Source organism: Lepidothrix coronata, unplaced genomic scaffold, assembly GCF_001604755.1.
Source record: "Lepidothrix coronata isolate B3197 unplaced genomic scaffold, Lepidothrix_coronata-1.0 Scaffold49, whole genome shotgun sequence".
Lineage (NCBI taxonomy): Eukaryota > Metazoa > Chordata > Aves > Passeriformes > Pipridae > Lepidothrix > Lepidothrix coronata.
This window is the reverse complement of record NW_016690229.1, coordinates 265,416-292,746: the sequence shown is the minus strand read 5'-3', so window position 1 is coordinate 292,746 and position 27,331 is coordinate 265,416. Positions and strand designations below refer to the sequence as shown.

The 27,331-nt window shown below is 46.8% G+C and overlaps 1 protein-coding gene across 6 annotated transcripts; it reads left to right on the top strand.

Annotated features, from left to right (window-relative positions):
* Window positions 1-585: 585 nt before the first annotated feature.
* ADNP (activity dependent neuroprotector homeobox) lies at window positions 586-26,506 on the top strand. 6 transcript variants are annotated; one of them, XM_017815284.1, is made up of 8 exons: window positions 586-660; window positions 5,062-5,183; window positions 9,957-10,112; window positions 11,429-11,474; window positions 12,665-12,971; window positions 19,074-19,186; window positions 20,378-20,470; window positions 22,373-26,506. In XM_017815284.1, exons 4-8 carry the CDS (start codon window positions 11,436-11,438, stop codon window positions 25,496-25,498), a joined length of 3,678 nt encoding a protein of 1,225 aa, XP_017670773.1. In that variant the 5' UTR covers window positions 586-660; window positions 5,062-5,183; window positions 9,957-10,112; window positions 11,429-11,435; the 3' UTR covers window positions 25,499-26,506. The 6 variants fall into 6 exon arrangements, with proteins under 6 accessions (XP_017670773.1, XP_017670775.1, XP_017670777.1 ...); XM_017815285.1 differs by lacking the exon at window positions 586-660 and adding an exon at window positions 1,761-1,941 and having other exon boundaries at window positions 9,960-10,112; XM_017815283.1 differs by lacking the exon at window positions 586-660 and adding an exon at window positions 1,761-1,941.
* The last annotated feature ends 825 nt before the right edge of the window (window positions 26,507-27,331 follow it).

Here is a 27,331-nt window from a genome sequence, read left to right as displayed (position 1 = left end):
CGCCCCGGCGGCGGCGGCCCCTCAGGACGGGAAGTAGTCCCGGCCGGGGGCGCGGCGGAGGGATCCCCGCGCCGGACCAGCCGCAGGGCGCGGCGCCTCCTAGCGGGGCCGGGGTAGATCCCGCCGCCGCCGCCGCCGCCGCCATGGCCGCAGCCGCCCTGCCGCGCCCCGCGGGGGCCCCCCCGCGGCGGGGCCGTGTCAACGCCCGGTGGGGCGGGCGCGGCGGGTCCGGCCCCATCGGGACCCCCGGGGCTCCCCCGCCCCCCCCGGGGCGCGGCCCCCTCCCCTCCCGCCGGACAATGAGTCCCGTATGCTAATGAGGGGCTGGCGTCACTTCCGCTCTTTCTCGGCCGCCATCTTGGCCCGGGCAGCTGTGGGCAGCGGGACCCGGCTGTATTGTCTGAGGGGCCCGGGCGCTGCCCCCGCCTGCCGCCCGCGCCCCCGCCCCGCGCCCCCGGACCAGTGCCCGCCGCTCCCGCCCCCGAGGCCGCCCCGCACCGCCCGCCCCGCACACTGCCCCCCCCCAACATCCCCCCCTTTGTCTCCCCCGCGCCGCCGCCGGCTCCGCTCCGCCCGCCCGCCCGCCTCGGGACCGGGCGGCGCCGGGGAGGGTCCGGCGTCCCCCCCAGCCCGCCCTCGCTGCGAGGACAGCCCGCTCAGGTAGGTGCGAGCGCGGGTCCGCGGGGCGACCCGGGCGGGGGCAGCGCCCGCCCGCCCCCTCCCTGCCTCCCTCCTCCTCCTCCTCCCGCGGGCATCCCGCGCCCTGCCCGCCGCGCCGGCTGCGGGGCTGGCGGCGGCCCCTCCCCACCGCACACATGTTGAGGAGCCCCGGCGGCTGCGGGCACCGGGCGCTGCTCTCGCCCCGCCGCCAGCCCGGCCGCCTCCCTTCCCCGCACGGCCGCGTCCCGGGGCAGCGGCAGCGCCAGCGCCAGCCGGGCCAGCATCCCGGGGTGCGGCTGCACCGGTGCTGAGCGGAGCTAGATGCGATGAATGGGAGCAGCCGAGGGGTCCGTGCCCGCGGGAAAAGGCGGGATCCGCCGCTGCCATCCCGAGCCGCAGCCGCGGGATGGAGCGGCGCTGCCTCACCCGCCCCTGCCCCGGGCTACAGTTACCGACACCGCTCCGCAGACAAAGGCGGGGAACCCACCCCCGGAGCCTCGCACCGCACCGGGGAGACACCCCCGTGTCGCGCACCCCTTGCCCGCGGCGGCTGCAGCCCGCGGGGGTCCCAAAGCAAGCCCCGCGGGGTGCGCGGTGCGGGGGTGCCCCCAGCCCCGGTGCCCCCGGCCGTGCCCGCGGGGGACACTCGGGCCCCCCCGATCCACCGCAGCCAGGCCGGGGCGCTGCACGGCGGCACCGCCAGGGGGCGCCCTGCGCGCCGGGCCCCGCTGCGGCGGGGGGGGCACCGGGGGGGCCCCGGGACCGGGGGGTGGCAGGAACGGGGGCACCGGGCGCGGGCCGTGTCACGGCCGGACGGGCCTCGCGGTTGGTTCGCTCGCTGAGCCCTCGGGCACGTGGCTGCAGCCCCCAGCCCGCGGCGCGGGGCGTTCCTCGAGCCTCGGGGGGCTTTGTCTGGGGCCGCGGGGCAGAGCCCCCGTACCTGGAGGTGTTGTCGTTCGTTGTTTATTGGGTGTATTTGAGGCGTTTGGTAGGTGTGAAAGAGGTTTTTATTCCTGCACCCCTTTTTCTTATGTTGGGGGTTTTTTTTGCTGGCGATGTTTTTATTTATTTTTACGCCTATTTTCTGTTTCTGTTGGAGGTGCAGGGTGTGAGCTAATGGAGACACAGCACTGCTGCCTGTCAGGGTAGCACGGACCGACCTTAGCTGACTGCTGTGGCTCAGCTGTGTGTGCCCCAGCACTGCTTCCTCCTGCAGGGTCTCAGGAAAACTTTCATTTGAGGACTCTGGCAACTCATAATCACAAGTTGTCATCCTTCTAGGTGAGAAAGATGGACCAACCTCCTTGAGAAACAGAAAAGCAGGGGATTTTTTTTTTTGTGCTTCTAATAACAAACCAAACCCAGGCTTGGTTCCTGTGCAGATATGCATTTGCAGATGTTGGGCAGTAGTTTGCTGTCAGCACATGGACATGTACCATGATATGTGCTGAAATCTTCAAACATTCGCCAGAGACAACACCAGAGGAACACCCTGTTGTTAAAAGAATTGCACCAGATGCTGATGGGTTACCTAATGGTAACATAATGGTTAACTTTTCTGAAGATTATTACAGCACGTACTTAAACTTCACACGACAAATAACTTGTTTTTCAAAAGTAAAACTAAGTTAAATGGCTTTGTACTTTTTCTTTTCTAGTATGTTGCCCTTTACTCAAATCAATATCATTTTTAATTAGCTCATAAGAATTATTTTTTGGTCTCCAACAGAAGTGAGTTGCTCCCAGTGTCTGGGAACAGCTCTGAGATTATTGCAAACTGATATGTTTTTTGTGCCCCACTATTTAAAACAATCTTGTTTTGTTTTGAATTTGAAGTGATGATCCATCAGACAGGTTCGTAGAAAGTATCTCCTTAGGTTACCACTCTTTATGCTTCAAACTCTGTTGTCATGAAGAGTTTGTAAGCTCACTTGTGTTCAGGTGTAGGAGGGAGATGCTTTGGAAGTGTGGGAGATGAGGAGGGTGAAAGGTGGCTGGTTTGCTTGTAGGTAGGACAGACAAGTGTCTGCTGCTCACAGTGCTTAGGAATGAAAAGCCTTCACAGGAGAGGAGCTTCTTGGCTGGTTTGGGAAGTTCCTGCCCTGCAGCATTAACCATCAGCTGCACAATCACCACACCTAGGAAGGTGTGTGTGCTCCTCAGGAGGAGGTGAAGAACTTCATGGTGTTTCTGTGTGTGCAGGGTAGAAGTTACCAGTTGTCAGAAGGTGCCCATGAGCATTTCCAGAGCTGGTGCGTGTCACTGACAGGGTTATATTGCAACAGCATTTTAATTAAGCATTAATAGTATAAAACCTCATTTGTTGGGTGCGTCCCAAACTCCCTGTGCCGTGACTGAATCGCTGGTAGATCGTAGGTGAGTGTGTTCCCGTGTTCTGGGGAAGGTGAGCTGTGCTCACACACTGCAGAGGGAATAATGGAAGATTATTCCCAACCCAGCTTTACCACTCCATAATAACAGTAAACACTGAAAGCAAATGTGAAAGTTTACCGTAGCATTCCTGGAATACAGAAACATATCAGAATCTTATCAGTAGTCAGAAGTCATACAGTCCAAATGTATATTTTATAGCTTCTTATTAAGATGGCAGCTGATTTGATTGATGCAAAGAAAGCAATTGAAACAAATGGTTTTGTGCAGCAAAGGCAGTGCTCCTGGGTTAATGTGTTTATTTTGAGGTGGCTGCAAATCAGATTTAGCAGCTTTGTAGGAAACTTATTGGGGCGTGTTTTGTGGGGTGGTGTTTTCAGGAAGGGAAAGTTGTCTTTGCTCCACTACTCGAAGTTGGTTTAGGTTGGGAATGAACAAACCAGTGTCAGATCTGAGGAGGACCAGTGTAAGTGTGTGGGGCTTGGGTGTCAGGAGAGGCAGGGAACAGGTACAGGGCTGCAGCTGCTCAGTGTGTCACAGGTGTCACTGGAGCTGCTTTATCTGCAGGGGAAAAAATGGGGAATTTTTTTAAATCATAGTTCAGCTGAGGTTTTGTATTAACCATGCTGCATTTACTGGGGTTGTGTTTTCTAAGGTGCTTGTAACATGCTTGTTTAAAAAGCCAGCAGCTGACTATACTGGCCTGCATCTGAACAAGCAGCACAGGAGTTTTTCATTATAGTAAGTCAAGATCTGCTCTGCCTAGATTTATATCTATATAGGTATTTAGGATATGGTTTCTATGAGCATAATTGTAACAGGATAATTGTTAATGTGGAGGTAGTCCTGCCCATACAAGTAGATCTGCTGATAGAAGTGTGTTCTTAATAGTGTAAGAGATGGAGATGAGAATGAGAGGTGCTGGTCTGAATCTGTATGTGCACTAGAACGAAAAGAACTCTTGTTCATGTTAATTTAGTTTTCTCAAAAAGAAATCCTATACCTTCTGCATATGTGGAAGGTGTGTTTTGCCTCAGCTGATACACTGGGGAGGAGTGCCCTGGCTTTCCTAGGCAGGATGGCCAAATTGCCCTATTCCTTTTGAGCTTTCAGGAAGAACTTAGATCTGGTTTAAAAATCAAATACACGTTCTAGATTTGAATAAAGACATTTTTTGAGAGGGTGTAGCTCTTATTTATCTACCTGAGGGCCATATGCCTCAAGGCAAGAGCTGCATTGTTCAGAGCTTCACTGCAGCTCTCAAAAGGCAAACAGGAGGCTTGAATTTAGTGTCTGTGATCTCACAGTAGTGCTCTTGAATGTGTGTGGCAGTTGATGGTTTTGAGTAAGAATGGAGTAAATATCATTTTTTCTGCAGTGAGTCACTTACAGTCGCCACCATTTATATCCTTAGTTGTTGGGGTTTTTTAAGGAGGCATTAAAGATTATTTTGATGAAAAATGACAGTGACTGTTGGCCTATGCCTGTGTAGCTGACCCTGTGAACACCCCACACCTGCAGGTGTATCCAGATCATGTTGCCAAATGTTTGATTTAATATCTACTTCTGGAGTAGTGTCTAAAACAATTTATAAGAATTAGAAAGTAAGCAGCTGTGTGAGCAGCTGTCCCCTGAAGAAGCACTCAGCCCATCCAGCCCCTCAGGTGGAGGGAAGGGCCTGCTCTGGCTTCAGTTTGCTGTCTCTTCCCTGCCCCAGCTCCCCTCCTCTGTCCCAGCCCCCAGCAGTGCTCCCTTTCACCCCGTGTCACCTCTCCTGTGCACTGATCTCTGCTGTGACTCTGGTAGTTTGTGCTGGTGCTGCAGCTGGGCCAAGGGAGCTGTTGGTGATGCAGATTCATAGCAGCAACAGTGAGGGGACAAAATGGCTCTTGGAATCTAAGTGGGCAAGATAATGGTCTTAAAATGCTTTTTTTCCTTCCTAACTGGTCCAACTCAAGTTTGTGATGTTCTGTTCTGTTTTGTTTCCCCATTGCTGCTGCTGCTCTGAAGGCCTTGCCTGTGGAAGGTTCCTGAGTCAGCTGGAGGACAGCAGTAGCTGAGGTGGATTAACACTGGAATGTAGGCAGGGGCTGGAGCACTTGGGAGCTATGCTTAGACAGAAAGGGAAAGAGGTAAGAAATGTGAAGTGGTAAGACTGATTTTAAGCTCTTCTTTACAGACTTTACCCAATCTTGTAATGCCAGCATTTGTGCGTCGTGTGTGTGAAGTGTGAGGCAGAGGAAAAACAATCGGCACCAGCCTCCTTCCCTGACTATTTTTACACTTTAAATACTCAATGCAGCCAGTTGGCGAGATCCCTTCAATAGCTGATGTATCTGCTGTCTGAGAAAGCACGGATTGGCAGGGCTTTGGATGAGCCTGTGAAAGTATTTGTGTGCTCCATTGTGCCTGGGCTGCTCTGCCCCTCCACACAGGCCGTGCCTCTGCTGGGCAGGACACACCAAGGCTGCACTTCCCTCCTGATGTAAATACCTGTGTGTGTCTGTGCTGCCATGAGCCCTGTTCCTGCTGCCCTGGGGCTTGGCCCAGGCCCAGCACTTGTGTGTGGTGAGTGAAGGAGCTGCTCTGCGCCCAGACCACTCCTTTTCAGCTGGATGGGGCTCTGCTCTGGCTGCTGACACAGTGGTGATGTCAGGAAACATGACACACAGGGCTGGGGACCCTTTTCCCTTGCAGTCTAATCTGGCTGCAGTTTCACAGTCAGTGTAATCCAGTCATAAATTACATGTATATTGATTATTTGCTTTGTTCCTGCACATTTTACAGCGACTTCTGTGCCGCTTTGTTTAATTAGACAAATGTTTTTGCGAGCTTTGCATTGAAAATTTTAAGGTGATTCTTGATTTAATTTAAATAGTAACTGCTCATTCGTTAACCATTCTTCTATTTCCAAAATAATTTTTATTCTGGGATTGTTCATGCTTAGCTACAATCTAGATGAGGATTATTTTGCAATTGTAGAGCATATTCATGCAGCCTTTTTTCCTGATCACTGAAGTGTGGATATCATGATGTAAGCAAATAATATCCTTTGTGCTTCAATGATCTCCACTCTCGATTTCAAATTTCAGCAAGATGTGCAGGCTTTGCTGCATTTCACACCCAAATCTTTTAGAAATAGCCCTAAACAAGCCAGGCTCTCCTATTAAGTATGTGTGTTGCATCTTGATTTCACTGCACATGTCTGTATGCATATAAACATTTATCTTTGGAGGTCTTGGACAGGCACAAAAATATCCTTTAAGATGGCAGTAGTTGTGCAAGCCTAATTCTTGAGCTGCAAGTGCCTCTAATTCAAGATTTCCTGTGCCCTGGAGAATGGACACAATTTCAAACTGCTTCTCAGAGTGCAGTAGATTGCTGGTGTTGATGTGGGCTTTGTCATGTGTGTTCAAAAGATCCCTCAGAAAACACTCAGATTTAGCAACAGCACATCCTTTGACACACCTCAGCCTATGTCACCTAAATCAGAAAACCCAGGAGGAGCTCCCAGCAGAGTGTAGGGAAGCAAGTTGTTCATCAGGAGCAGAAATGAGGAGTTGTGGTTCCCAGAGCAATCGAAATGTGACCATTTTGGATTTCACAGTGGGGCACAGAGGTGCCACAGTGCCCAGGACTCCTCCTGAACAGAAGTGGATGAGGAAACAGTTAATTCCCTCTCAGTTTTGCAGTGAGTGTCCACACCCACCAGATGGAGCTTCGGGCTCCAGTGGAAAATTCCAGAAATTGAGCAAGAATGAGAAGTGTGTGAATGACTTAGGAGATCCCTGTCTGCTGGACTGCAGAAGGTGGGCTTTTAACCTTTAAATAAAGAATGAATGGAGACAGGCACATCAGCCTTATCAATTCCTTTCACTCCAGCTGTCTTCCATGAAGTTTCTCCTGTGATGACAAGTTGGGAAACCTTAGTGCAAGAGCTGAAGGGACACAGCAAGCACCAAAAAAGAGATGTAAACCAGAGTTTCATGAACCCTTGCTGAAAATTGCCTATAGCCATTGAAACAGCACAGTAAAGATTTAGGCTCAGAATTTCCTCCAGAGGATAAGATGGGAGTGTTTTAGTACCACACTTTAGATGGACTCATCTCCTCTCCTGAAGCCATGTTTACATGGGATGTCAGGAGAAGGGGTGTGAAATGGTCCTTTTGGTTTGACACACAGCTTGAATTTTTTTTGGAGGTAGCTGATTTAATCTCTGAAATGTTCTTTAAGTGTTTCCTTTTGACAAAGGGTCTTTTAAGAAATAGTGTGTTTGTCTGTGAGTGGGAGCTGGTGTCACGTGCACAGTGCTGCTTGAGTTTGGCAGTGCTTTGACCTGGTAGCAACTTGCAGTTGTTGATTGCCTTCAGTTCCAGGTGTCTTAGTTTTAAAACAACGTCAGGTTTTTCCTCAGGGTTTGATTTGGGGGTTGTTTTTTCACGTCTTTTCAATAAGTCCTGTTTTGGGTGTAGATGTGGGTTAAAGGACCTTGGATATAGGAACAAGCTGAAGGGCTGGGGCTCATTTGCTTAAGGTTGAACTGAAGTGCTGTGTCTGACCTGGAGCTGTGCATCCCCACTGGAGCTGGGGTGTGTTGGAAGCTGCAGGACCATCCTGTTCCCTGGGCAGGACCTTCCAGCTGCAGTGGCTGAGAGGAGGTGCTCTCAGTTCAAAATGTTGCTGTTACAAAACACTCTCCCTCCAGGATTATAGTGGATTGGAAAAATGAGCCCTGAGTTGTCTGGCATTTCAGATGTGCTGTTAAACTGCAAATCTCATTACCTTCACAGGAGTGTGGGTGCACGGCCCTCAGAAAACTAGGCCAGAAATGCTTAAATAATGTGAAAAGGGAAGAGTCCAAGGGAAGAAAGTGAAAATGCTCAAAGTCAGGCAGCGATAGATGTGTCGGGAGCTGACTCTTCAGTCACTCAGTGCAGGGAGGAGAGAGATTTAATTGCAACTCTCACCTTTTCAAGGGAGTTTTTAGTAGCTTCAGTTCTTTCAACTTCTCTGTACTCCCTGGTATTTCTACTCCTGGTGTTTTTGACTTGCTCGCTTTTCCCTGAGACACCTTTCTGCTTCCTGGCTCTCATTCTTCCTTGCTCAGCTGTCCTGGAACTGTCATGTCCCAGAGTCCCAGGGACAGGCCATCCTTGTCCTCATGTGAATATAGAGTGTTACACACCATCATTCCACACAGCACCATTTAACCTGCATACACAGGGAGGCAGCTTTTCTGTTGCTGTGGGAACCACAGGTTCATTTTCTTGCATATTTTTCTTGTATTTTAAGAGATTTCACTCAGTGTTGCACTACCAGGCTTCTTTGCAAATCTGTTTCATGGCTGCCTTTTAGAGCATGTTATTAAATGTAGTTAGCTGGGCAAATTGTTTAAAGTTGCCTTATTCTAAAAGCAGTTGGAATAGGGAGATAAAAAGCACAGTATCAAGAAACCAAGTCTTGTTTCATCTCACCCAGGATCTTAGAGCTGCAGCCAGCTCTGATGTTTGCTCCTGTGTTGGGCTGTTAGATAAAATACTGGCAAAATAAGGGCTAAAATAAAAGAAATTTGGATTATATAGAGTCAGAAATGCCAGATGCTTGGGGATCCTTGTCAGCAACACAGTGCAGGGCAATGATACTCAGTCTGTGGAGACCCAGCATGGGATGAAGTGCTTCCCTGAGCTCAGCATCATCAGCCTGATAAACTAATTGTCACTGATCTGCTCTCAAGGCTGATGGGTCCTCACCCACAAGTGTGCTTTCTGCAGGGAGGATTCCATGGGAGAGAGGTAATTTGGGCTTCCTAGAGGCACGTGGGCACTAGGTTACCTTCTAGTTAGAAAATACTTCAGTATGAAACAACCACCCATCATCCATCCTTACCTGTCTGAAGGTATGGCTGGTGCTCTTGTTAAAGCAGATGCAATATTCAGTTTTGCCTCAGTGTGAAGCATTTTAAGAATTTTGTCTTTTTTAATTTCTTAAAACGTTTTAGTGTCTTGTGTTGGAACTGTACTTGCCAAAGAAAGCAATCTGTACTTTCAGCTGTGGCTGTTCTGTCTGAATAATGAAGAGATTAAAATCTAACAATTTATTTTGCTTTATGCCTTGGCAAAGTAATTCTAAATGACTCAACAAGTTTTGCTTTTATGAACTTTAGATTTGGCTGTTCCAGATTTCGTGGTGCTGCTGTTGTGTCTTGTGTTTCCAGTCTGTTCAAAACTGAGTTTCTGTCCATAGCTGATGGGAGTTGAAGAGGGATCAGTCTTCCAGCAGAAGTGTGATCATTTACATGCCATTCCCCAAAACTTCCCATTCTCCTCCTAGCAATGTAATTGAGTTCTGATCTGAATTAAATTCCTTCCCAAAGGAATGTGTGTCCCCAGGGCTGTGACTGACACCTGTTTGATGTCCCATAGTCTGGTCATTGAAGGTGGGGCCTGTTTGTATGGACCCTTGCAGGAAGAATGAGCTGCCCAAGGCAGTGCTGTTGCTGTGGGTGCTTCAGTGTCCCTCAGCCCTGCAGGGTGCAGCTGGGGGTGGTGCTGAGTGCTCAGGGCAGTGCTGTTGCTGTGGGTGTTCACTGTGTCCCTCAGGGTGCAGCTGTGAGCTGGGTGGTGCTGAGAGCTCAGGGCAGTGCAAACAGCTCTGAACCCCTCAGCCAGAAGGTTGGCTGGAGTGTGAGGAGGAGCATTCCCACTCTGTTCACTGCTGGACTTGTGCACTGGGTGCCTGAACTGCACTCTGAGCACTTCTCGGTTCCTCAGGCAGCACCACCCAGCACAATCTGCTATTTAAGCTACAGCACTGTGGTTTGGAAGGAGCACTGATGGCTCATTATCAATGTGAGATTGCCCTTATCACATCTCTTACCTTTGTCTTTACCACTTTGTTTTGTACAGCAGGACATGATCCTCCTCCTGTGCCCGGGCTGGGGGCTCCCCCAGTAGGGTCAACATCCCCCTGAGCGGGCGGCCTGCAAGAGAGTTGGGTTGGGAGGCTTTTGCAGGAAACTTGTCCAATGAGTCTGAGACGCCCAAGCACCATCAATTTTGGAGGTAAATACTTCATCATATGTACTGAATAGATGGGGAAGAGTTGAGATTTTCATTTGACAAAGTATGGGCAAAAAATAGTAGAAAGGATAGTTTTGACTGTTTGCTTCTGAGGTTTGGATGTTTTGAACTTAAAAGGAACACCAGCTTGAACTCCAGAGAAATTGAGGGGTGGTGGTTTTGGGCTCAATCAGTCTGGCAGCTTCACTGCAGATTAATTAGTTTCCTGGGTTAAAATTTTCTCTCCTCTGTTGGTTTAAAACCATCAGAAGTAAAAGTGAAAGCTGGTTCTGACTGCAAGGGAAATGACCGGCCTGCCTGAAGTAATGCCATGCTAACTGGGGGAAAAACCTCTGAATTGGGGTAGGGAAGTTCAAAGATACTTAATTCAAGTTGGATGTCCTTTAAAGTTATTCCTTGGAATCTGCCATTACATATTTGAATCTCAATTGAAATGTTTAATTTTGGAAATTCAGCTGAAATGCTCTTTATTAAGATATTTTCTATCATTTGTCTATAGCTTGGTCTGTCAAAGTGGGCTGTATAAAGGGAGGGGAGGGAAGAATACTGTGAAAAGTTAAGCCAAAGGGGGAAAAAACCCCACCAACAAAACAAACAAATGAAAGAAAATATAACAATTAGTCTCAGAAGGTGTTTTTTTTTAAATGACAAATTTAAATGTTGGTACTTGCCTTGGGTGGGGGAGAGGGGAGAATAATTTGCATGACGTGTGTTTTACTTCCAATTTAATTCATGCTGTTATTGGAATTGAATCAGGTTACTGATCAAATTGTAAAGATAATGTACGTTTAAAAGTGAATGAGTTAAGTTTGCTCGAGTAAACACCAGTAATGTCCTGGCACCCAGCCCACAGAGAAGTGAAACCCTGGTGAAGGTTTGCAGTGTCTGGGTTGCACTGAGGATGTTGATCCTGGGTTCTCGTTGCTTTCTGATTTTAATGCCAACTGTTATTCCCAAATATTTAATACCTAAACTGAGGCTGTCTGGTAGAGAGCTACCTACACCTTTTAATGAAGTAATTTGGAGCATAATCTGAATTTTCTGTACTAATGTGTTGCCAAACTGCATGCATTTTTTTGATTATGGTGTTTGACTCTGCTGCAGCCCTTCCCTTTTAGTATTATGGATATTAAGAAATTTGGGGTTGAATTATTGGAATGAAAACCATGGGATCATGATACAGAGCTAACAAAGGCAATGGACCGGAGGAGAGGGTTTAAGTGTGTGGGGTGGGGTATTTATGTAGGGGAAAGGAACAGCTTTTAGAATAAGGGTTTGAAACATTGCTTTTTCTGTAGGAAAAAGATGGAGTATTGCATGCTGGGAACAAGTGCTTTCCAAAAGGTAGCTAAATTTTAAAAGTACATTTGTTTCATTTTGTTTTGGGCTTTGCTTAAGTATTCTAATCTAGTAATTTTGTCCTTTTCTGCAGTTTTCATTTTGATTAGACCTCTGCAAATCTCTCTTCTAAACAAAAGTTAAACAAAAAAGCCCAACCAAAACAAACCCAAAAAACCCTCAAACCTGGGCCACAATTGCAGTTTGTCATTGCTGAAGCATTGCTCAGTGTGTACACAAAGGAATTTAAAGGTTGTTCGTAATGATATAACTTCTTCCTGGGGTCTGTTTTGTTCTCCACGATTTCAAAATCGCAGGTATTAACATTGTTACATTTGAAGATATGAATGTGTTGGGTGAATACAGAGAATAACCAAAAGTAAAACCTTTTGTTAAGTGTAATCTGCATTGGCACCTCTTTAAAACCAAGAAACTCAAACCTCAAAACCCCAAACCCAAGAAGCCCCACTCCTGGGGAATGCTGTCAGCAGAAACTCCAAGTAAATAGTCTCATTTTTTTCCCTTTGTTCTTGTGATTAGCAAGACATAACATACTTGGAGGAAGTCTGAGTAGATGAGTCAGGACTTATTTCATTAACTGCAGTTAATGTTTTGGCCAGGTTTCCCCAGGAAACAAAGCTTACACAATTTTTCAGATTGTGGCTTGTCTCCTAATGCCTCTTCCCAGCCAAGAGAAGAGGGAGCCATTTTCAACCAAACTGGGTGGAGATGGAGGTCTGAAAAGATCAATTAGCACCTTTAAGTTTGGTTCAGTGCAGCTCTCCACTAAGGGAGGAAACAGGTTTGACCATTCCCAAGTTTCCTTCCCAGCTCTCCTAGCAGCCTGTTCCTTCAGTTGGGTGCAGCAATGCCGAGGGGCTGCTAAAAGCTCAGTGGGAGGGGTCGTGAGGAGGGCACAGAAATCTCAGTGCTCAGGCCTGGGGCTCCAGGGCGTTCCAGAGGGCTCCAGTGGGTCCCTTCCCGGTGCTGCAGAGGGGCCGGTGAGGTGGTGCCTGGAGCTGGCAGTGCCTGTCCTCATCCAACACGGAGCGAGCCCAGGGCTGTGCAGGGGAGAGAACAAGCAGTGCATTGTCCTGGCTTAGCATTCGAAGTCTGGACTCCTTTGGAGTGTTGGTGTTGGTGCCTGGCTGGGTGCATGTATAGTGTGTCATTCCATGGATACGATATTATTGCAGGTACAGCAGCAGCTCATGATGCCCCGTAAAGCTTTTCTTTCCCAGAAAGAAAAGCAGGCTCGTGCCAGGGAAAGGGATATGTTAAAAAAGAGGAGGAGGCGACAAGACTATCTCAAAAGAAGCGTGGAACCACAGAAAAATACTGAAACAATAAAATGGCACAGGGATGATGAGAAGAGGAGAGAAAATGAGCAAGTTAAGGACAAAGATATCAAGAAGCGGTGGAGACAGGATGAGAGAGAACGACGAAAGAATGTGGACGCTATGAATTGGCACAGGGAAGAGGAGAAGAGGGAAAATGAGCGAGGTAAGGACCAAGAAGGCCAAGAACCAGCAAAGAAAGGAGGAGGATGAGGGGGAAGGAGCACCGAAAAGATGGACCTTTGAGGCAGCAGAGGATGATGGGGAGAGGGGAAAAGAGAGAGTAAGAGAAGTTCTGGTTTATAAGCATGTGCAGAAATGTTGCTTTAATGAACTAGAGTTCTTACATTGCTGATGATTGTAATAAGATTGATGTGAGTGGAGATGTAAACTAACAGTCACAGTGGGACAGAAGAGGCTGGGTTTACACACTGCTTATCCAATTGCCTGTTTGCACACACGCTCACACCTAATGCTTTGTTCAGCAGTGCCATTGGTAATGCTGGGAGTCAGATCACCCAAAACTTCAGGTTTTCTCAGTCTTCATAATAGGATTAAATGAGAGCATTAGGAAAGGGAGGGTCAACCTTATGTGCTCATAAGAGAAGGTAAAACTGATGCTTTATTATTTTTTTTTTAATAATGTCCCTAAGAGAGTTGTAATTGCATGGACAGATCTATTCTGAGGTCAGTTATTCAGCATAAGTTGTATGGAAGTGTGAATTTCATGGAATGCCTTTAAGAAGCAGCAGCTCAAGAGATGAAAAGAAGAAATTTGAAGACATTAGGAAGAAATTCCTCTCTGTGAGGGTGAGGAGGCCCTGGCACAGGTTGCCCAGAGAAGCTGTGGCTGCCCCATCCCTGGAAGTGTCCAAGGCCAGGTTGGATGGGGCTTGGAGCAACCTGGGATAGTGGAAGGTGTCCCTGCCCATGGCAGGGGGTGGCACTGGATGGGCTTTTAAGGTCCCTTCCAACCCAAACTGTTCTGTGAAGATTCTATGAAAAAATAAACTTAGTGTATAAGGGGTGCCCTGAGGGGTAGATGCTGCTTATTATGAGTAACTTTATATATTTCATTGTGAGGGAAAATGCTCTCAAATGGAGTTTCCAGCTTTCTACCTCTATGTTCCTGTGAGGTTTTTATTGTAGGACTGGGAATGATCAGCTGGTAAAAAGAAACTGAACATCAAGAAAATTGCTAAATGTGTGTAAAAAAAGTTTGCACTTCCTTTTTTCATTCATATTTTTCACTCAGTACTCACTAGGAAAGGTTAATTTTTGCAGTTCTCCTTTTCTTGATTGACTGCTTCTTCTAACTGCTCTGCTCTGGGAACTCAGATCAACTTAGAACTATGTTCATGACACTTTTCAATGAAATAAATGAAATATCCAGACAGGAACTTCCCAGTTATTCCTCTAGTCCCATTAGAGTCTAGAATTCCATTGGCTTGGTTGTGCCAGTGATGAACAGGCACTTGGGAAGAGCCAGTGGCCACTGAAGAGCTTCAGGATCCCTGTCCTCGTACAGGTCTGGGATGCCTGAACAGGATAAAATGCACTGGGGGCTGGGGGGTTTGTGTCCAGCTTTTGGGGAATTCCATAACTGGTTTTTACCTGCCATTTCACAGCAGTGCTCTCTCCAAACCTGGCTGGGTGCAGACTCTCCCTCAGAGAATGTTCAGGTCACCCACGTTCTGTGCTTGCTCGTCATGGGAGGTGTCCTGTGTGGGCAGGAAATGGTGTCATTTCCAGTTAAGCACAAAGAGAAGGAAACCTAGAGTAGGTTTTCTAGAAAACCTAGAGTGGTGCTGTCATGGTGCCTTTGCACAGCAAGGTCTTCCTGCAGGTTAGTTCTTTAGTCTTTATTTCTTGCTGAAAACACTGTTTTACTGTGCAGACCATGACATTAGAAATACACTGTGCTTGCTGCTTGCACTGGACCAAAGCTGAAACATAAACCCAGCCTAGTGAGCACCCTGAATAGTCTCCAAAATTGCAAATAACACAGTGGGCAGATTGTGAATACTGGCTGAGGATTTCAGTTGAGGGAGAAAGGCTGTCTGCCACTGGTGCACCTTTCCCAGAATCTCAGCAGTGTTGTGGCTTGTGGGTGCTGTGAAGCTGCACGTGGGAAGATCAGTCCTTTCATCAGTGAGAGCTGGAACAGCCCCACACCTGATACCTGAGGGCATCAAAGGCAGCAGATGCACAGCAGCTCCTCTGCTGAGGGCCAAGATACAAAAGACCCACTGGAGAATTAAGATTTTAGTTACACTAAATAAGAAAGATCTTTTGGGGTCTAAAGACAGGTGGGAGTTTTCTCTTTTTTATCCCCTCTGATAATTTGGTGGATGTGGGTGTTTTTCCCTCTGGTGGTCCCTCCCCTGGCTCTGAGTGCAGACCTTCCTGTGAGGTGGGAGTGCAGCGTTGGGTGTGAGATCAGGACACCCCTCCTAAGGCAGAGCTGTTTGCCCTGACAGAGAAATGTAGCATAACATTCACTGTTGCAACCTAGAAGACTAAACCAGACGTGCAGTTACTGTATTTTACAGTAATTTTTCCAAATAATTGCACAGTCATCTTTTAAATTCATCTTTTGACTCAGCTCTTAAGTGGTTCCAGTCCCTTGGTAACTGGTATGTGTCAGGACTGAACTGCATGGCCAGTTGAAGCTGGTACAGTGAGGGTAGTTTATTAAATGTTAAAACTGGTTTAAAAATCAGAAATGTAACAGGAGGATGTGTCAGACATTCTGGGTGTTTTTAGAATAGAGACTGCAATTGTTTCCATCTGGAATTTGAAGTGCTAGTAAGTCAAGTGGTGAAGAGGTAATTTGGAGTTGGAAGTCACTGAAAGTCTGTCTAAATGCTAAGATCTGTTTTTTAAAAAAAAAGCAGTGAAGAGTTTGGGGTTTGTTAAAAATGCTCTGTGGCTTTACAGTGGCTAATTTGGGGCTAGACCTTGTTTCCTTTCTGTGTTGTCATGCCATAGAAATGAGAAGTCCTGGTTTCCTGTTCTTGGGATATTTGCACTGTTAAGTTCCTAAAACTAAGCAGCAATGATGGTTTTTTCCTGACTATTCACACCAGTGCTCCTGAGAGCATTTGAAGGTGTTACACCATTTCCCCCCTACTTTGACAAGGTTAGGGATGGATGGAGAGGAAAAGCCTTTTGCTGTGGGACAGGAGGGACCTCAGGCAGACAAAGCATCCCTCGTTTCCAGAACAGCATTAGTGTCTGGCTGGTGGTTGGAGATGCTGCTCAATCCCAGCAGGTTTCATGTCCACAGCCAAGGAGGTGCCAGCAGAGGGTTGTGTACAGTGCAATTACAGTTGGGGTACTGCTCTAAATAGAAATGAAGGGAGGTGCTAAAAGCGGCTTTTGTAGTCACAAACTACAATAATATCTGGCTCTCCACTGACTGTGATTAAATAGTCAGAAATTTCCTTAATCAAATGAACTGTGCTTGCTTGAGAATGAGGTTTTTTGTTAGATCAGGTGAGTTGGATTCAGCCATCAAGCAGAACTTGGTTGATTTTAAAAGCTGATCTGTAAAAGTTCAGGTTTCAGATGTGAAGATTTAATTTTCTCCTCTGTTATGATGCAGGGGAAAGGAAGGTCCTGGAGTTTCTTGTCTTGTTAAGACTTCACTGAGGCAGGCAAAGGGCAGAGGCAAGAGGTTGGTGCAGAGAGACCAGAGATGATCTTTTCAGGCAGTTCTAAATAATTTGCTTTTTCTTTGGGTTTCTGTATCACAGTGTATTAGGCGTGTTTGGACTCAGTAATTAAGATAAAGCATTTGATTCCTTTGGTGAAGAAGTTTAGTGGCATTTTGTGCTGAAATCACTTATTTGATAACAAACTTTATTTGAGACTTGTGGCTGACTCAAGTTTACAAGTGATCACTTCCCAAAGCCAAGCTCTGCACTGACTGGGGTGAGACCAGAAATGGTTTCTTTGCAGGCAAAAGGAGTTTGTTCTTGAAGTGGGGACCTGGATTTTAGAGAAAGCAGCAGGGCTTGCCAGGAGCTTTCCCATGACTGGTTCATGCACTGCTGTTTCTGCAGTTCATACTAATCACTTGGGTTTTTCTGGAATAAAATTTCTAGGACATTATCTCCTTGGATTTGAAATTCACGTGAAAATATTAATTCAAATCCTGAACACACTTGACTGTGCTGCTACACAGAATTTTTTATATTAAACTGGAGCCTGCAGGTAGTGCCTGAGGTTACTGAGCCAGTGCAGTCCAGAGAGAGCCACATTATCCCACTGCCTTCAGAGAGCAGGGGCTGGTAGAGCCACGAGTCATTTCTTGGCTACATTAACATTTTTCACTCTGGCTCTATGACCTGCAGCAGCAAGAACTTATAATAAATGGCTGTTCTTGAGTTTGGGGAAAAAAAAAATTCATGCTCTGCTTTGAAAGCAGACTTGTGTGACTTGATTGTAGCTCAGAGTTGAGAGCCATAGCTCCAGTTCTGTGAGGGAAGAGTTGGAATAGACTGTTAAGGAAGCATACTTCCTTTCTAATATTCCTTCTCATTTCTTTAAGGATAAAACCGCTCTGTGCACTATGTGCTATTTTTTGTGTCCTGTTAATGAAGTTCTAGTATCACACAAGTCAGATCTGGTTTGAATCTTTTTAAACCAATTTGTTACTAATGTTTCACAAAACTGACATTGGTGACCCTCAGCCCTGTTGTTAAATATTTTCAATTACTCTTTCTGTCTTTAAAATGGACCTGGCTCACTTTAGGCTGTATTAGACATTGTTTTTACAATTAAAGCAAAATTATTTTTAGTCAACGAGATTTTTGTTCTACTTGTTGAAGTAACTAAACTAATTGTAGAATTGCCCTGAAACAAATAAATGTGCTCTTTGTGGTCTTAATTTTTTTGATAAAGCAATTTCTCAGTACAAATTCCTGTTTGCGAGATAGATATCCATTACTGGTTTCAAATTTTCCACCATTTATGTGCTTGTACTTTGACATAAATGGTATTATTTTTATTTTACTTGATCCAAAGGCATGTTAAGCAATAGCAGAAATAACAGGATGCAGCCTCTGCCCAGAGGTGCTCACACAGTAACTGATACCCCGTGTGGGCAAGGCCAGGGAGAAAAGAGAGTGGAACTTGTAACTCTGGAGTAACCTACTCAGAGCCTCACACACAGAACAGTCACAACATCTTACCTATGTTGAAAGTGGTTTTTAAACTTCTCTGCCATGTGTGCCTTTAGAAATAGCTCTTAATACAAGTCAGAGGCAGTGGCCATGTGGATAAATCAGAATTTGATTAGGAAATCTGATAAAGAACCATAACCTCGAATTCAGGGTTCAGTAACTGATTTGCCTGAGTCAGTTTTCACAATAACAAGAAGTCAGAAACTCGGATCAGACCTTATTTCCCAGGCCTTCATGAGGATTTAAAACAATTCCCTGGGCCAGAGTGAGCAGGCTCTGCAAGGCCGACATGAATCACCCTCGCTGTTTGAGCAGTTGGGGTCCCTCCTGCACAGAGGGAGTGTCTGAGGCCTGGACAGTGTTAGAGCTGCAAGTGAAGTCCTGATACCGGAGGAGGGGTGGGAATGGGGAGAGTAGAGGAAAAGAGCAGCTCCTGTTGTGTAGCTGACAGTTCCATGTACACACCGAGGTTTAAGCCATCCCTTGTACTTCCCCAGTGGTTGCTCTCTGAAGGTCTCTGGCCAAGCTCTCAGGGCCCCTCTTCATAGAAGGATCTTTGCTGAACAGCTTCAGCCACTTAAAGCTCTAAGTGCAGTAAAGGAAGGAAGCAGCATTAATTTCTCACCCCACCTAAGCTGAGTGCAAGGGGCATCTTTCTCACCGAAGAGATGCTGGTACCTGGGTTATAAGGCTGACACAACCCTTGGAGCTCACCTTGCCAGTTTTCAAATCAGTTAGAACACGTATGCACAGGAGAGAAACTTGAGTTCTGAAGTACTTCAACTTAAGGGTTTGTAAAGACAAACCCTCTAAAGAAATAAGTTATTTCCAGATGCACTGAAAGTCCTGCAATAGTTGTTCCATCAGTTTGTTGCCTTGTTAAAGTGCCCTCTCCAGCCTTATGGGCAGGCTCAGCCAAGAACAATCAGACAGAATGTATAGTTTGTTAGTTAAAGGTTCAGCTCTGATACGAGTTCTGTGGGGAAATGAGACAGACAATTACTAATAATTAAAAGTGCAGCACTGTCAGACAAAACACATTTGATTTAAACCTTTTCTCTTACTCTCTTTTTCAATAGAAACTATGTTCCAACTTCCTGTCAACAACCTTGGCAGTTTAAGAAAGGCCCGGAAAACTGTGAAAAAAATCCTTAGTGACATTGGTTTGGAATACTGTAAAGAACATATAGAAGTAAGTATGGCACCTCCCAAGAGTTAGAGCTGAAATTCTCCGCAGGTAGGGGCACTGAGAGAGATTTGGGGTGTGACGTTATTTTTAGACCTGTTTAAGTTCTACACAAAGTAGGTGCTCATTAAAAACTTGAGGTTAAATGTACCTGTAAACACTTATTAGAAGGTTTAGTGGAGCCAAGACACACCTGAGGCTCTGTGTGACAGATTTGGTGACACTGAGTTCTCTTTGGTTATGGTGGATCATTAAGTGGCACCTGGTACTGAACACCCAGGAATGCTGCAGGAACTGGGAGCAGTGTGGGATGTTGGGGGGGCAGAGGATGGGTCAGTCCATGCTACAGCAGGTCAGAAGTTAAAGAACTGGTTCATGACTGTGTCAGTTCCTACAAGGGAAGGGTGTTTGTGCTGCTCTCCTGGACAGACTCCATCAGTGCTGTCCCACAAGTGCAGCTTTCCTTGGCAGTTCCCCACAGCCCCTTGCAGCTCTCAGCACATGACCCATTGCTTTGGCTGTTCTATCTGTGTCTTGTGAAGAGCACTGAAGTGAGATGTGTAAGGGAAAGAAATGCCAGTCCTTCCTGCTTGGAGAATTTGCTGGGCCAGTCTCACGTTTAAGGGGAGAATTCTGAACTGGGACAATGTTCATTTCAGTGGAAATGTTATTTTTGAGTCCTTCTGTGCTGCTGACTTCCATGCCAAAGTACTTCATAAGGTTACTTTTTTAATAAGAATTGAGTGTCTTGGACATCACACATGTCCAGCTTTAAAAAATTTTATCTGAATTCCTGTGTGAAATTAATTTAAATTCAAACAGACCCAATCAAACAAAACAAACACCACACCAGTATCCCCCAAAAAGCAAGCAAGCAACCAAAAACCCCCAAACATCAGAGTCTGGGAATACTTTTCTCCAGGATTGCTTTTGAAATGAGTATGTAACCACAGTCTTGGGTTAATCAGGAGATGAGTACTGAAAATGGATCTTCAGGTGTTTTATGATGCAGAGAATATTCACAGCTCTGCACCTCTGAGGAGGTGTGACACCACCACTGCCTTGGGTTAATGATCTGTGCCCTTTGCCAGCAGCCCCCAGGGAGAATCCAGGGAATGCTCAGGGATTGCTTAGGGTTTTGGTCCAGGTGTTTGGTTCTGACTCTCTGTCCTCTCTTCCCATCTTCCCCTTTTCCAGGATTTTAAGCAGTTTGAACCTAATGACTTTTATTTGAAAAACACTACATGGGAGGATGTAGGACTGTGGGACCCATCGCTTACGAAAAACCAGGTTGGTAAGAGTTTGGGTTGACACTGTGAGTCTGAAGGTGGTTCGTGCTGAAGGGCCTTTCACAAACATGCCGAGAGCTTTTCCTGCAGTTTTCCCCATGGTTCATCCTGTGTTGGCAGCTCAAGGGACAGCAAAAAGTGTGTGCTTTGTTCTGACATTTTTGTGTTGAGTTACAATCCTGGTGTGTCTCAGGAGTCTGGGTGGCCAGTACTGGAGAACTGATGGCTCCAGAAACCTTGCTCAAGTCAAACAACTGCACACAAGAGCCCATTCCCACTTCTTTCCATGCTTAGCACAATTCCACCAGCCTTCCTGTCAAAAGATCAACAGTTTTATACAGTCAGTGATAAGTTTTTTACCTTTCCTGGATGGTTTATTCCCTGTTTCCATCATTTTCAGAAGTTGTTGAACTGAACACATCTCACTGCTGCCCTTTGCATGGTCACTGTCAGTGCCTGACAGCCACAGCCAAGGGCTCCAGAAGCTGTAATCCCACATGTGGTTGGGACGTACCTGGTTCTGTACAGCAACTCAGTGACACTGGAACTGTTGTTGTTGAGGTGTTTCTGAGCCAGTAATTAAGGAAATTTGAATTGAGCCAGAAGTGGAAGGAGGAAATGATACTTGATGTTGGTTAGAGCAAGTTGTGTGTGCTGCAGTGGCCTCTCCTGATGGTGCAGTGCAGAGTAACCCCAGCACTGAGGGCAGAATCCTCTCTACAAAGCAATCCCTCTTGTCAAAGGTCAGGGATTGCTCTCAGAGGAAATGGGAACCTGACTTGGGATGGATTCTTAGTGTTAATCTGAAGATGTCCCATTATTACTCTGTTCCATAAAATACACTGATGTCCCTTTTTCTAGCTAATCCAGAACAAAAATTGTAATATAAAAGGAGGCAGGTGTTGGTTAGTTGGTTTGCTGTGGCCTGTCTTCCGCCCTCCAGGTGTCTGAGGCTCCAGCAGGTGCCCAGAGGCAGATTTCCTGCTTCCTTGTGCAAAGGAACAGTGCAGGTCTCCAGCTCCTTCACGTGATCTGTGTGTGTCTCAGCACACAGGACTTGTTCTGACACCCACAAGGAATGTTTGTAACTATTTGAATTCCATGTCTTGCCTCCCCTGAAGTGCCAGGTTGCTCGTGGCCACCTCTAAGGCCAGTGAAACTTTGGTTTGTGGTGCATCAGTTGACAAGAACTGCATTGGCACTGCATTAAATGTAACAAAGGGAAAAGCTGCAGGGAAACTACAAGGGTGGAATTTTCAAATTTTTTTCCTGAGTCGAGGTTGATTTAAAAATAAGGTTTGTGCTTTGATCAAAATGAAAAGGCTTGGTGGCTTTAAGGGCTTGCATAGCCTTAGTCTGTGTCTTGGTAAGCTGAAATCCTTTTGTTCACCAAAAAATAGGTTTTGAATTCCATCTTTGATATTAAAGTGTGTAATGGATAAAGACACTGAAATAGCTCAAGTTATAGATCCATCTTACATCTCTAGGAGTTTGGCAGATTTAGGTGGGAAGTATCTCATCTGGATACAGTCTCATTCTCCTCAAACAATCCTGTTTGCCTTTTCCCCCAGAAATGAGCTTATGGGGAACCTTTTGTTGCAGCTCAGCTGCAGGGAAGAGGCTCTTTTGTGACTGGTGGGAAAGAGGCTCCTGAGTCAGCCCTGCCTGCTGAGGTCATGGTTAAACTCTTGAGGGGCCTCCTGGCGCATCACATGTATGCTCAGATGATAAACTTCTTAGGAGGCCAGAACTGGGAGAGAAGAAATTAGTCAAAAGGTTTGGGATGGTTGCAGGGGGTCTCACGAGTATTGTTTAGAAACGTTGTTTTGGGAATATTTAGTGGATGTTGTTTTCCTAAAAACTGCCGTTCACTATTGAGTTTGTGCTCTGTTCTCTGTTCAAGGACTATCGGACAAAGCCCTTTTGCTGCAGTGCATGTCCATTCTCCTCGAAGTTCTTTTCAGCCTACAAAAGCCACTTCCGGAATGTTCACAGCGAAGACTTTGAGAACAGGATTCTCCTCAACTGTCCCTACTGTACCTTCAACGCGGACAAAAAGACTTTGGAAACGCACATTAAAATATTCCATGCTCCCAATGCCAGTACACCGAGTGGAGGCATCAGCACTTTCAAAGATAAAAACAAACACGAGAGCCTTAAACCCAAGCAGGCTGACAGTGTGGAACAAGCTGTTTATTACTGTAAGAAGTGCACTTACCGCGACCCGCTCTACGAGATCGTTCGAAAGCACATTTACAGGGAACATTTTCAGCACGTTGCTGCTCCTTACATAGCGAAGGGAGGGGAAAAGTCCCTCAATGGTGCGGTTCCGTTGAGCTCCGGTGCCCGAGAGGAGGGGGGGATCCACTGCAAACGATGCCTTTTCATGCCGAAATCCTACGAAGCTTTAGTGCAGCACGTGATCGAAGACCATGAACGGATCGGATACCAGGTCACTGCAATGATAGGTCACACTAATGTCGTGGTTCCAAGGTCTAAACCTTTGATGCTCATAGCTCCAAAACCCCAGGATAAAAAGCCTATGGGGCTCCCCCAGAGGATGGGTGCCCTCTCCACTGGAAGTGTCCGGTCTCTCTCGTCACAGCAGATGATGAACAGACTCACTATACCAAAGCCTACGTTAAATTCCACAGGAGTGAATATGATGTCAAATGTTCACCTACAACAGAACAATTACGGGGTCAAATCAGTGCCCCCGAGTTACGTTGGGCAGCCGGGGGGGAGGCTCAGCCTCAGTGGAAATGCGCCCGTTTCTCTTTCCCAGCAGTCACAAACCATGAAACAGTTTTCAGCGAGTGGGAACGGAAGGCCTTACACCCTTGGAGGGGAGCAGAGGTCCCAGGCCTCAGCAAGGTACTCGCTGCAGTCTGCCAACTCCTCCTCGCTGTCCTCGACGCAGCTCAAACAGACCTCGTTGTCCCAGTCACAGGCAGCAACCAGGGCTTTGGGCCAGTCTGGCTCCAAATCCCCCGTGGCTGCTACAGGTCCTTCCTCTGTCAATACATCATCCACACAGAAGTGGAAAATCTGTACAATCTGCAACGAGCTGTTCCCTGAAAACGTGTACAGTGTCCACTTTGAAAAGGAGCACAAGGCTGAGAAGGTGCCTGCGGTCGCCAACTACATAATGAAGATCCACAACTTCACTAGCAAATGTCTCTACTGTAACCGCTACCTGCCCACCGACACGCTGCTCAACCACATGCTGATCCATGGCCTGTCCTGCCCCTACTGCCGCTCCACCTTCAACGACGTGGAGAAGATGGCTGCTCACATGAGAATGGTTCACGTGGACGAAGAAATGGGACCTAAGACTGATTCCACTCTAACCTTTGATTTGACGTTGCAGCAGGGCGGTCACACGAACATACATCTCCTTGTAACCACCTACAACCTGCGAGATGCTCCCGCTGAATCCGTAGCTTACCATGCTCAGAACACTCCCCCCATTCCGCCAAAACCACAGCCCAAAATCCAGGAGAAGTCTGACGTACCCGTCAAAAGTTCTCCACAAGCAGCAGTGCCGTACAAAAAAGATGTGGGGAAAACTCTGTGTCCTCTGTGCTTTTCAATCCTAAAAGGACCCATCTCTGATGCTCTTGCACATCACCTACGGGAGAGGCATCAGGTGATCCAGACGGTTCACCCTGTGGAGAAGAAGCTGACCTACAAGTGCATCCACTGCCTCGGGGTGTACACGAGTAACATGACGGCCTCGACCATAACGCTGCACCTGGTGCACTGCAGAGGGGTGGGCAAGACCCAGAATGGGCAGGACAAGGGCACGTCCCGGCTCGGCCAGTCCCCGGCCGTGGCGCCGGTGAAACGCACCTACGAGCACGTGGAGTTCCCACTCATGAAGAAAAGGAAAATGGATGATGAGGACTCCCCCTCTGGCTTTGAGGAGAAGCCTGAAGAACCTGTAGTTCTCGCACTGGACCCCAAGGGTCACGAAGATGATTCCTATGAAGCCAGGAAAACGTTTCTTACAAAATATTTCAATAAGCAACCCTACCCCACGAGGAGAGAGATCGAAAAGCTGGCGGCCAGTTTGTGGCTCTGGAAATCTGATATCGCCTCTCACTTCAGTAACAAAAGGAAGAAATGTGTTCGGGACTGTGAGAAGTACAAACCCGGGGTGCTGCTTGGCTTCAACATGAAAGAGCTCAACAAAGTCAAACACGAAATGGATTTTGATGCTGAATGGCTGTTCGAAAACCACGATGAAAAGAACTCCAGAGTCAATGCCAGTAAGACTGTTGATAAAAAAATCAACTTAGAAAAAGACAATGAGAGTTCCTCAGACAGTTATGAAAATATAGACGAGGAATACAACGAAAGCCGTAGTCCCTTTGGTCAGCGCGTCTCTGACGTGGGTGGGAAACCCACATCTGATGGCACAGGGGAGAACCCCGAGGACAGCATATCCAAGGAAATCGTGGAAGAAAATGCATTACAGTCTCCAGAGAAATCTGATCAAAAACAAGAGGAAAGCTCTAAATATGAAGAGATTATTTCTGCTGAAGAACCAACAAAACTGGTAGGAGACATTTCGGATAGCGAAGGTGATCAGGATGATGCTGTGGAATGGAAGGACGGAGCTTCCCAGTCTGAAAGTGGGCCTGGTTCCCAGCAGGTCTCAGATTTTGAAGATAATACATCAGAAGTAAAACCAGAAGTGTGGACAGATGAATCCTCCCAAAGTGAAGATGCTGGGAGCAGTAAACCAGCTGTTGAGGCCAAAGGGGGTGGATCCGAAAGTGATGAAGAACAGTCAAAGTGGAAGAATCGTTCCTATGGAAAAGTAGAAGAGTTTTGGTCTAAGGACCAGTCACAGTGGAAGAACACATCGGAGATGGAGGAGAGCCTGTCCAGTCAGCAGATGGAGTGGCAGAGCAGCGCAATGGACAGCGAGGACGGGGAGCCCTTCGCGGGCGTGGCGGCTGCCGTGGCCGAGCCCATGCACGGCAGCCTGCCCGGAGTGGAGCTGAGCAGCCAGCAGGCGTGAGCGGCCTGGCATCGGCCTGCACTGCCCCACACCCCCTGCAGTGGGACTGCGCAGCTTCACCCAGCTGGGACTGCTCCCAGGGCTCGGCCTGGCCTGGGGTGGCCACTGCTGGCCCAGTGGGCCTGGACGGATGCTCTTGGCTACTCTGGCTTGAGAATTCCTGCTGGGATGAGCACAGTAACTTAATGTGAAATGGATATACTGGTGGCTCCAGAATGCACACAGAGAAAAGCAGAGGTTTATTTTATCTGCATTTCCAACCTTTATTCACCTTGTCCATGTTGAGTTGTGTCTTTCCAACATGCCCCTCTCGGCGGCGCGGCCGCGACCCGGTGCACCTGTATAGCAGACTCTGGGGAAATGGACTTTTCATGTATCATTCTGAATAGTTGAAATGTATATTTGTACAGTCTTTTAGACCTATTCAAGTGAAGCTTATGGAACTGTTCTTGTGTACCCATCATAGATCTGTTTCTCTTTTTTAGTGTTGCCCTGCTGTGTAATAAATGCTGTATCTAGTTTCCCTAGCAAAGCTTGAGACTGCTCTAGTATGAATTTTGACAAACTTAGTTTTTGCACATAACCTTGTACAATCTCCAACCAGAGGCCAGCAACATAAAAATATATCTGGGCTCTGTTGTATTATAGAATTTTCTTGTTCTGAATATCCTTGACATGACAACTGATGACAAACGTATTTCAGAGCCATTTTCTGAAATCTTTTAAGCTAAAAAAGAAAAATCACATGCAAGAAACAAGTTTGCAGCTACTAATTTTGACACCTTTTAGATCTGTATAAAAGTGTATTGTGTTGAAGCAGCACACTGAGACAAAGTGCTGGGTTTGGATATTTAGTTTTATCTTTAGTTAACACCAACAAGGTGTATTCATTTATACCATCTAATATATGACACACTGTTGTAGTATGTATAATTTTGTGATCTTTATTTCCCTTTGTATTCTTCATTTAAGCATCTAAATAAATTGCTGTATTGTGCTTAATGTAAATATTTGCTTTATTACATGCAACTGCTACATTCCTGGTTAGAAAATCTCACCTTGCTGTGTTCATTCCTTTTTTTTTCTCCTTTGTTTTTCCAAGTGCTCCACAGCCCTGCTGGAGCCTGTTTAGTACTTACTGAATAGAGTGATGTCCTTCAAGGATATTGAAAATCTGCACAGCCAACTTGGGCTGAAATTTGTTGTTCCTGTTCAGTGTTGTAGAACACAGAGTTATAAATAGAACTGTAGTGGTTTGCTTGTTCTCCATCCTAGGGAAATTGTGAATTCCTTGCCTTTTCCATCCCTTTGTACTCAGTGAATGGAAATTGCTTTCACCTCTAAAAACCCTCCCCAGAGCTGTGTCTGGAGCACTGTGGCCTGAGGGACAGCAGAGCAGTGGTGCTGGAAGACTGACCACTCCCACAGGGAGGAGCACAGGCTGGGCTTGGCTTGGAAGGAAAAGTAGTTTGGATAGCAGGAAAACTAAAAATCAGGTTATTCAAAGATGGGATTGGTTTGGCCAAGCCAGTCCTGCACTGTGGGCATGTGCAGGGAACAGACAGCTGAGCAAGGCAAGCTGAGGATTTACTGAGGGCAGTCTAATTGTGATGACAACAAAACTGTTCTTCATCAGAGCAATGAGTGGGACTCATAAATCCCAGTTCCTACTGTTTGATACTTTACAAGAACTAAACTGACCTGTGCAGTTCTCACTGATGTTGTAAAGGAGGGAATAATTCTGTGTTTTCCAACACTTTAAGCAGCAAAACCATTTCCCAGAGATCTGGAGCAGTCAGGTGGGTTTAACTGTACTTGGTCCTGGGAGCCAAA